The following is a 10,049-nucleotide window of genomic DNA, read 5'->3' as shown; positions in this document are numbered from 1 at the left end:
AGCTAATTCTTTTTTTATTAGAAGGCGCAATACTAGGCGCTTCTATTAAATAATAGATTATGTAAGCGTATCTCTGCTAGTTAAGAAGCTATAAGCCAAAACGTAAAAAAGCATACCCTATCCATCCGCCAGCCTACTTATCTCTATTAGGCTATACGCTTCCTATTTAGACAAAGCTAGTCTAGATTTGTCTAGGTCCTTCTAGACTAGGAAGAAAGTAGTCTAGTTGCCACACAATCGAGCACCTCAATTGAGGGTGTGGAGCTTGCCGGCCCGGATAAACCGGGACAAGCACCTCTGGGTCTAACTAGAAGCTTGTTCTATCTGTTCTTTATCAACAAGCTGCCTGACACTCAGCCAGCTGCTCGCTTATCCAGGATCACGTGATCCACACATATTTCCTATGTATATAAACCTTACTTTCGTTATAGGATAGATAGCCACTGATCAAATACTATCGATCACCTGAGTATAGTCCCACAGGCTCCGTGACAAGTATCTATCTACCTTACAGTACCCACACACTGCAGCTGCTCAATGTGGTGATGTTTAAGCCTCTCAGCACAGCATCCTTAAAGAAGCTAGCAACACGCCTTCACAATCATCAAGGCCTAGTGCCTGTAACTAAAGCCGACTTCTTCAGCCTATTTTGGGATGCTTGGGCAATCAGCTTTAGTGCGAAGAACATCTTCAGCTCGTTCAAGGCAATAGGTGTACACCCCTTTAACCCTGACGTTATACTCAATTAGTTTGCCAACAAGTTGCAACAACTCAGACACCTCTAGCAACACATTAGAGGAAGCCCCTACATACAGCGGTGGAGCATGGCACAAACTGAATACAGTCATGAAACGCGCGTTGAGTGGTGCCTTAGAGAAGGACGCATGAATCGTTCAGCAATCGCTCCACCACATTGCTATACAGAACATGCCTCTGCAGAGCGAGAATGAGGGTCTGCTTGACGCTCTTGCTGCCAAGAACAGGAGAAAAACAAAGGGCAAGTCTCTAGACCTGCTGCAGCAATATGAGTACTAGGGGCCTTTAATAATGTAGACTCCTTAGTTATTCAGAGAAGCCAAGACCTGCATAAGGCTTGCAAGGGATAAGTAAGAGACAGATAAGAAGGAAAAGGCTGAGAAGCGCGATGCGCATGCAAGAGAGAAGGTAGAGCGCAAACAGCTGAAGGCAGAGAAGGCTAAGGAAGTCGCCAAACGCAAGGCAGAGAGGGAGAGAGCGCCAAAAGCAAGTGTGATTCAGGAAAGACGATCTAGTCAGAGACCAACAATACTCGCCTTCACCTCGACCAGTCTACGGTGTTGCCGTTGAACCTTGAGTAAGATAGACCAACTGACAATCACGGCACTGCTAGAACCGATACTAATGAACTCTTACCATACACGCGGTCAACGATGCGCACCTGAATCGAGAACTCTCACACACGTAGTAGACTGCCAAGTTCTTTCGTATATGTATGTATTATAGGATTATCGGAGCTGTGTTCGCGACGTGTGGTAACTTTCAAATCGTGTGTGAGGAGAGTTTGAAGATCTTCATAAACATAGCTCGTTGACCAGGACTAGGTGTCACATATGACCCATCGACGTCGTTCAGTCCTTTGGATGTCTGGGTAGTATGACGAGAGAAAGGGGTATTGATCTTTTGACGACGGAATCTCTGGGAGAGAGAGGTATTGGCTTAACTTCAGGATGACCCTCATGCAACTGACTATTGTGCATCGTAGTTACTGGCGCGCATTTACATTGTAATCGATGAGGGGCACAGGCTTGCGCTGTAGGTCCGTGTCAAAGATTCTATAGACTGCCCATATACGATCTACTTCTTCTTCGGGGATTCGAGATCTGGTTTGATGTAACATATTTGGCGCTTGTCCTACACACACTTCTATTCTTCTCTCAAAACCTGCGGAGGATGTCATAGTCGACCAGCTTTGATCTCACCTCATTCAGGTCGCTGTACAGAATGCCCCTTCTTTCGAACGAGATAGCATACAGGAAGCGAAGAAAGACATCGAAATCTGCCCACGAGCCTCCTAGAACATCCGTAGGCGCGTACACAATGCGTCTCGTAACAAGTGCTTTGGGCCTCCCAGCAAAAATCGTCCCTAGGCCAGTCAGGCACGTTGCCGGAACGTATCAGCCTATTATCAGTGTATTCATCATAAACTGTTCACGCTGGGCATGCGAGATAAAAAATAGTGGGATTGAGGGATTGCTCTGCCAGTCCACAGCATGACAAGAGCAGCTCTTGAATAGATGCGATGCGTGAAAGAGACTTGTTGAGCCTTCTCCCCCATTCCCTACTGATTGATGCAAATCGCATCGATCCATATAGGGCGGTTTAGATCTGGCCGATCCAGGTAAAGATGCTTCAGCATGTCATAAGCGATTGGAGTGATGAGTTGGGAGATTGGACACTCTGTCATGCTGTACGCTGTATGAAATTCTTATGGTAGGTCCAGGGAGAAGCCGTCATGGATGGAGGATCAGGCAGAAGCAACTCGGCAATGATGTGCCCGGCTAGGCCTCATAGGTGGCGTGCACCCCGCCTATGCAGACCGCCTTCGAGGTATAATTAAAACATGTGCAATGGAGAGACCTATTGAGAGCACCTAATCTGACACGTTGTAGAGCCGGCCAAGCTTTGCCAAGATTATTGGAAAGGAACGTGCAGTTGTTGGAGAAGGTTACCGCCGGTACGAAGCCGCTTCTAGCATGACGATGACTTCCGTGGTTTTGTGAGTGGCAGGCACAAGCATCCAAAACAAGGAAGGTACATGTGGGGGGCACATAGTTGTGTGGTGATGAGAAGGCGCGCCCGTAGACGCGACCATACTCAAACAAGAGATGTATTATTGTTACCACTTCGGTGCCACTTTTGTGGGCTGGTCACCGTTCTTCCACCGCCCGTGCTCTTACTTTTTTCAAGTAGAGTGTATCGTTGTGAGCATATGTACAAAAACGCTGTGTCGCAGGTGCTCTCCCAAAGCCGACCAGCGACGGGAACTGGTCGTACCGCTCGATAGCAGATTGCGCGACCCAGATGCTGCCCTCTCAATTAGAGGCGCATGGATAAGGAGGATATAGTGTGAAGTGTTAGAGTGCCCTAAGATGCCCAGATGACCCGCAACCCCCACCCCCCCAAAAAAAGCAATGATCCACATCAGCACTTGACGGATCGCCCCTCTCGCAGTTGAGATCCAACGCGGTGGAGGGAGGTGCGGGATGCTAATGTAACGCGAACCATGAACAACTAAACCTCGAAAACCAATAATGCCCCTGCTCATGCAATGTTGAATGTTGGACGAATGCGCGTTGATGAATGTTGGAAACGCTGGATGATTTTGCCTTCTCGCCGAGAGGAGGCGTGAGATCGAGATCGGCCTAGGCGCGAGGCATAGAGCCCATAGAGAGGAGGGCTTCAATTGCGTCACGCTCAGCTCCAGAGCCGGTAACTCCAGGTGCTGCAGTAAATTTGAGAGAAGGAAGAGGAGTGCTGCCCATAGCAGGGGTGCGAGAAGAAATGGCGCCCTGAAAGCTGCCTTGTGGGAGCGAGTGCCCTTGCGCCGAGATGCTGCGGTAGCGCGGGTTGCTCGACTGCGTGCGGCTTAGGTAGTTGTAGTCACGATGCTCGCGCCGCGGACCGCGGCGGGGCTCCCGCGAAACCTGTGGGCCCATCTGGGACCAGTCCTCCTGGTCGGTGTCATCGTCCAGGTCTTCGCCGAGGTCCATGTCGGACGCCGAGTCAGAATCGGTGCTGTTGTCGGAGCCGTCGAGCGACATCTGGTCGGCCATCTCCTCGTCTTCGTCAGCCATTTTGTGAGGCGGCGACCACGAGCCAGCATTCCAGCTGCCCTGGTACGCGTCGCGCTCCTGACGCAGCCTGGGGATATGCAGTCCACCAGCAGTGCTGTCCACACTGGCGGGTGGTGTTGCTCCACTGCAGGCACGAAGGCTGCCGATGGGCAGACCGCGGGCCTGTGTTGAGCCAGCGACGCTCCACCTACCCCAGCCAACCTTCTCGAACTTGACTTCGCCGTGCATCCCGCCGCCAGCGCGATGTTCCAGCGCAGCGACAACGAGCCTCCTCGCCTTTGCGGGTGCTAGCCCCGAGAAGCCAGGGACCGACTGGGTGAGGTGTGCCATCATCTCACGGATGGGCATGGCACCGTGGCCGGCGATGATGGCAGGCAGGTAGTGCTTTGCCAACATGGCAGCCGTGATTTGACGCGTGGCGTCGAGGCCGGCGAGCGCCTCCTTGGACAGTGCCGAGGGCTGATCTTGCGCCGCAGCGTGCTCGACCGCGTCTTGCAGGTCGAAGTCCATTGTTTCCGGCGTGTATACCCTTCCAGCGAGTGGCATGGCCGGCCTGCGCTTCTGCGCTGGAAGGGTCGGCGATATTGAAGACGGAGGCGTCATCAGGGAGCCGGTCAAGGCCGCGTTGACGCCGTCGTGGGCGATGGAAATGTTGGAGGAGGCCTGCTGGGCAGCAAAGGCGGCAGCAATGTTGGAGACGGGTTTCTGGATCATAGTCGCCATATTTGCGGATGTAGAGTTTGTTGTGGTGGGAAAGGAGTTGAGTGTCTGGATGCAGGAGCTGACGCGCGGTGACTCAAGAAGGCGGCGTCTGAGCGGAGCAGCGGCTGCGCAGATAAAGGGGTTGGCGGGCTTTGTTTAGAGACAGCAGCAGAGCTGTCTTGTGCGACTGGTTCGGCAGCGGTGGATAGGGATAATTGCTGCTGTGTGCTGGCGATTCGACGGGCAAGCTGCAGCGGCGTTGCTTGGTCGTCGGCCGGTTCGAGCGCGTTTGGCGGATCGGCGATCCGGGGAGCAGGCAGGCGGACCGGGCGTATCAAACAGGAGGCGCGTCAAAGTGGTGGCGAGCAGAAGCTGTAATGAGCAGCGAGGATGGGTGTTCGTGAGGAGTGCAATATTCAATGTGCGCGTGGTGGGTGCTTTGTAGTCGTGTTTAGTGTGGGAGTCAGCTGCGTGATAAGGGCCGCCGCGTTTGGTAGAGTCCCACCTGCATATGGCTGTCGGGAACCAAGGAAGTGGACGAACCAGATGCGTGTCGGGCAGGCGCATGGCATCGCGACTGCCGCCTGATTGGCTGTGCTGGCAGCGGCGTGTCACACCTCTTCATAGCCGTCATCGCCAGGTGCCCCATCTGTCAGCAGGTACCCACGCTGGAAGCAGGGACGGAATCAATTTGCGTGCCTTGCCCTTGCGCGCGCCGCAAATGTCATGATGGTTACATCGGAAAGCTGCGTTTGTACCTCGCTGATGTCTTTCCACAAACATCGTGGCGCCTGTCAGAGGCGCTCTTGGAAGTCTGTGCTGCTGTTGCCTCTGCTCCGAGACCAGCCGAGGCCTGAGCCTTCGTCCAACCTCCAGAGCCCCCATGCGTTCGCAGTCACAACAGCCATTGGCCTTATCAGTGTGCACGGGATTACCATGTGCCGCTATCAACCTCGCTCCGATGTTCGCTACGCGCAGGCCCCTCTTTGTGACAAGCACACATCGCGGCACTGCATAGCGAAATGCATCGAGTGCGCCGTGGAGCGCGGGGAGTAGCAAGCTTACACACGTGTGTGCATCTCTCGCAAAGATCCCGCGACACGTCCGGCGCAAGTGGATCTGGTTTGGCGCAAGCGTTTGCATGTGGACTACAGGTCAGCCGTGATTCGCCTGAACCACGTACTTGGTGATAGCCTCGCTTATATTAGCCTACCTTTCCTACGCGTAACGCTCGGAGAATGTCGTGACTCACAGATTTGAGAATGTTGATCTGCTGCACGGTACGGTTGAAGACGGCGCGGTACTGATCCAGGTTCTGTTGCACGACGTCGTTGCGCGTCGTCCGCCCTTCGCAGATGGCTTTCATCTGGAGTTCCATCTGCGCTGGGTCAGCATATCCACTCGATGAAGCAACCATCCCCCTTCATATATCGCTCACCTCTTTGCGTAAAAACGGTTTGCTCAGGCTGGTCTCAATACCCACATTGTCATACCCCTCGATAAGGGCGATACCCAATGTCGTTGGAATGAACTCTTGCACTCCGCCAACTGCCGCTCTCCCGCCTCCGTTGGGACCCGCTGCTGCGCCGCCACGGCCTCCTCGAGCACCACCCCCTCTTCCTCGGCCGCGACCTCTGCCTGCGTTGTTGCCGACATTACCTGCAGCCCCGCCTTTGGGTCGTGCGATCACGTACTCGCGCTCTTGGATCTTGGCAATGTGTTCGGCCATTGTTGCGTCGGTGCCAATGCCGTTGACGTCCATGAGAGCGATGAGCTCGGGTTCGGTGAGGTAAGAAGGTGCTGACGTCTTGCCATCGAGCATGTTGACTTCGGTGGGTTCGAAGGCCTCGCCTACAGTGTACTGCGGTAGTTGTTGGCTACTCTCCCATTTGTCGTACGGGTACACGTCAAGGTAGTTTCGTGCGATGACCCGTAAGCCGTGCGCGTGGAAGATCTCTGACCCATAGTCGATCTCGAGATCTGTGGCTTCACCAGCCGCATCCTCAGAACAGCAGGCGAGAAAGCGACGGACGACAAATTCGTACACCTTGCGTTCGTTCTCACTGTGAAGCGCATTGGAGGCCACGTAGTTGACGGGGTGGATAGGTGGGTGTGCCTTGTCGTTGCTGCGACCCATGCGCGGCTGGTTGAAGCCGCCATTCATTAGGCCTTGTGCGAAGGGTCCCCAGCGGCTGTCTTGGATCTGTCGAAAGACAATACTGCGGAGATCCATGCCTCGATCGAATTGGTCGGTCTCAGTACGCGGGTAGCTGATCCATCCTTTTGTGTATAAATCTTCGGCGACTTTCATGACTTCTTGCGATGTCATACGCAGGAACTTGCTGCCCATCTTCTGCAGCTCAACGGTCGTAAGAGGGAGCGGCTTCCACTTCTTGGTTGGCTTCTTGGCCATCTTCGTAACCTTTGCCGTCTTCGAGACCAGGCACCTCTCGAAGATCAAGATAACGGCGATGCGATCGAAAAGATGGCCTCGCTGCCAGTTGAATTTGACTTCCACGTCATCCCTGGTGTGATGCACCTTGATGTACCAGAAGGCCTCTGTAATGAAATTACGCACTCGAAGATATCGATCAACCACAAATCCGAGGGTAGGGAACTGGCAGGAGCCGTAGCTAATCAGCTTGCCCCGTTCGTTGCTCCGTACAGGAATCATGTTTTGCAGGTTCAGTGTTTGCATGCGCGTGAACGCAGCACCAAGACGTAGATCGAGCTCCATGCGAGCGGCGACTGCGTTTGACTGGGCATCATCAAGCTGTACGGGGTTCTGCGAAGCGTGGATGACATGACTGGAGCAGATTAGCATTGTGTGTGAAGAACTGTGATTTTGAAGAAAACTTGCGCCCTTTCGATGTTGCTAAACCGCGCGCGGTAAACACGAAGTCGTGGGTTCACCTTCAAGGCGATGTCGCGAATCTCGGTTCCAATGTTCTCGCCCTCTCGATCGCAATCGGTCCAGATGAAGAGAATCTGCGAACCGCGAGCTTGTGACTCTATGTTGCTTGCCACTACCTTCTTGTCCTGATCGAGTGTTAATCGATTCACGAACAAGTACCGTCAGGCTCGGTAACGCACCTCCGCGATGAAGCTTTGTATAGGAGCCTCGAACAGATCTGCGGGTGGGCAAGAGTGCCACTTCCTGTACCGTTCGGTAAAGTCTTGAGCTACAATATGGCCAGCAACGCATGTGAACGTGACGTTGCACTGTCCCCATTGCTGGAAATGAAAGTTGAATCTGTAGTTCTTGACCCACTGAATACCACGAACGCTGTCCTGAGTCAAGTCAGCTGCCCCATCTCACCTTTGCCGTTCATGGGCGAACGTCTTCTACGCACAGTTGTTACTCTACCGCCGAGATGGTTGGCGACCGCCTTTGCGATCGACGGCTTCTCCGCTACGCACAGCACATTCGTCATTTTGGCGTGTTGCGGCGATCATCGAGCTTGCAGTTGTAAGGAGGCAGAAAAGTTATAGGCCTGCACGTGAGAGCGCGTTGAACAGGGAAGGCGCGAGTTGGTGCTCTTTAGCGCGGCTTAGCTGTACAAGTGGGTCAGATTTTCCATGAGGTCATCTCGTCTTCACGCATCGAAGACCCTCGTCAGTCATTGCGCGCGCTTCTGTCCCTACCATCGCCTTCTGTTGTTCAGAATCTGCGAAACGATGCTTGTGCCACGCGCTTCCCTCGATCTGGCGCTGCCACTTGTAAAGAAGCTGCCCGAATGCGCTGACTTCAGCAAAACCGTGCAGCCGTACCTCCCGCAGCTCTACGACTTGCCGTACAGGATCATTGAGAGCATCAACAGCCGTGATGCTCTGCTCAATGTCTACACCTCGACGAACCCCCTCATGCTGGGTCTCGCCTTCGCGCTGTTTATGACCGCTGTCGTCTTTGTCGTCGCCGAGATCAACCGCAACTACTCGCAGGTCGACCGTCTGTGGAGCATCCTCCCCGTCATCTACAACGTCCACTACGATGTTTGGGCGCACCTGAATGGCCTGCCAGCCGCGAGGGTTGATCACGTCATGGCTCTGTCGGTCATCTGGGGCGCGCGTTTGACGTTCAACTACTGGCGAAAGGGCGGTTATGAGGTTGGAAGCGAGGATTACAGATGGAACATAGTCAAGGACTACGTTGGCCCAGTCGCCATGTTCATCTTCAACATCATCTTCATCTCGTTGGCGCAGAACGTAGGTGCTAATTCCGCAAACTCACTGCCCGCCGCTGACTCGGACCGCAGATCCTGTTGTGGATCATTACCTCGCCGACGTACGTCCTCCTCCTCACCTCGCGTATCACCGGCAACGAACTCTCTGGCTACGACCAAGCCTTTAGCAAAGGCATGTTCGTCATTGTCATCATTGAGTTCTTTGCCGACCAGCAGCAGTGGATCTTCCACAAGGCAAAGAGCGCTTACAATAAGACCGCGAAGGTACCCGGCGACTACAAATACACACGCGAGCAGCTGGACCGTGGCTTCAACACCAGCGGCCTGTGGGCATGGTCGCGTCACCCCAACTTCGCTGCTGAGCAAACGTTCTGGGTGTTCCTGTACCAGTGGTGCTGCTTGGAAAGCTACACTTTTACAAACTGGACCTTCGCTGGCGCTTTCTCCTATCTCATACTGTTTCAGGCTAGCACTTGGTTGACAGAAATGTTGAGCGCAGGCAAGTACCCGGAGTACAAGGTCTACCAGGAACGAGTGGGCAAGTTCCTTCCAAAGCTGCTCACACGCAGCATGGAGGCGCCCAAAACGGAGAAGGAGGCCGCAAAGGTTAAGGAGGCGAAAGCGAAGGCGGCCAAGGGTAAGAAGCTATGAATGAGCAAAGGCGGGAAAGCTCATAACAATGCTCGTAGAAGGAGAGCACACACTATTACGGCAAGATCCAGAAAGCGCGCAGGCTTGCGCAATTACTGGATCTTTTCGTCGGATATGGCTACAACCGCTCGGCGAGTCGTGTGATCTTGAAGTGCAAGGTCTGACGTACTCTGTGGTCACGTAAAGGGGAAGAGCGTTCCTTCGGGGAGTGAGATTAGTATGTTGATGGTGATGGCGCCGCTTCGAGACGGAGCTGCGTTAGCAGACCGAATCAACGACATCCCTTCGAGAGTCCGCAGTCATGCCCCAATGTGAACACAGTGTTCTGCTGAAAAGCCGAGTCCACGGACACGCCAACCCTGAGCTGACGTGAGCACCAATAGGTGGATCTTGGAGTCCTCGGCAGCGCGACATGAAACCTATTGCTAACTTGCTCAGGTATACCGGCCAATCGCACGCAGACAACGAGAATTTTGTGCTCGTCCGCCTCTCCGCCTCTCCCCATTTTCGTTCGAGTATGTGCTGACACTTCGGCGTTCAGAAGTAGACTCTGCAGTCTGGACACAACATGTGCCGTGTGCGTCCGCAACGGATACCCGTTTCGACTATCGCGGAGCATTGGCCCACTTTAGGGAGGATATGGTAATCCTACAGATCTCGGGCGTCCTTACAAGGGTGG

The 10,049-nt window shown here is 53.8% G+C and overlaps 3 protein-coding genes across 3 annotated transcripts; 1 reads left to right on the top strand and 2 right to left on the bottom strand.

Moving 5' to 3' along the window:
* Nucleotides 1–3,401: 3,401 nt before the first annotated feature.
* Nucleotides 3,402–4,556, bottom strand: M421DRAFT_104060 (uncharacterized protein; the record flags this gene model as incomplete). Its single annotated transcript, XM_033586974.1, has 1 exon — nucleotides 3,402–4,556. One exon carries the CDS (start codon nucleotides 4,554–4,556, stop codon nucleotides 3,402–3,404), a length of 1,155 nt encoding a protein of 384 aa, XP_033444268.1.
* A 1,084-nt stretch (nucleotides 4,557–5,640) lies between these two features.
* M421DRAFT_299273 (DNA topoisomerase III) lies at nucleotides 5,641–8,118 on the bottom strand. The gene is made up of 6 exons (XM_033589094.1): nucleotides 7,889–8,118; nucleotides 7,629–7,826; nucleotides 7,396–7,574; nucleotides 5,974–7,342; nucleotides 5,788–5,913; nucleotides 5,641–5,729 (listed from the first exon to the last, which is right to left on the bottom strand). The coding sequence occupies exons 1-6, from the start codon at nucleotides 7,967–7,969 to the stop codon at nucleotides 5,691–5,693; spliced, it is 1,992 nt and encodes a 663-aa protein (XP_033444267.1). The 5' UTR covers nucleotides 7,970–8,118; the 3' UTR covers nucleotides 5,641–5,690.
* Nucleotides 8,119–8,213: 95 nt separating this feature from the next.
* Nucleotides 8,214–9,370, top strand: M421DRAFT_104058 (DUF1295-domain-containing protein; the record flags this gene model as incomplete). Its single annotated transcript, XM_033586973.1, has 2 exons — nucleotides 8,214–8,741; nucleotides 8,792–9,370. The coding sequence occupies 2 exons, from the start codon at nucleotides 8,214–8,216 to the stop codon at nucleotides 9,368–9,370; spliced, it is 1,107 nt and encodes a 368-aa protein (XP_033444266.1).
* Between the last annotated feature and the right edge of the window lie 679 nt (nucleotides 9,371–10,049).

The sequence above is a fragment of the Didymella exigua genome (assembly GCF_010094145.1).
Source record: "Didymella exigua CBS 183.55 unplaced genomic scaffold M421scaffold_43, whole genome shotgun sequence".
In the NCBI taxonomy this organism is placed as follows: Eukaryota; Fungi; Ascomycota; class Dothideomycetes; order Pleosporales; family Didymellaceae; genus Didymella; species Didymella exigua.
The sequence above is the reverse complement of the archived record's forward strand: the minus strand, read 5'-3'. Positions and strand labels throughout refer to the sequence as shown.

Bases quoted from the DNA above. Each gene is read 5' to 3' on its own strand.
- M421DRAFT_299273 (XM_033589094.1), bottom strand. From the start codon at position 7,969: ATGACGAATGTGCTGTGCGTAGCGGAGAAGCCGTCGATCGCAAAGGCG. The intron at 7,827-7,888 runs GTGCGTAGAAGA...GACTTGACTCAG, and splicing joins TCGGCGGTAGAGTAACAACT to GACAGCGTTCGTGGTATTCA. The intron at 7,343-7,395 runs GCAAGTTTTCTT...AATCTGCTCCAG, and splicing joins TTTAGCAACATCGAAAGGGC to TCATGTCATCCACGCTTCGC.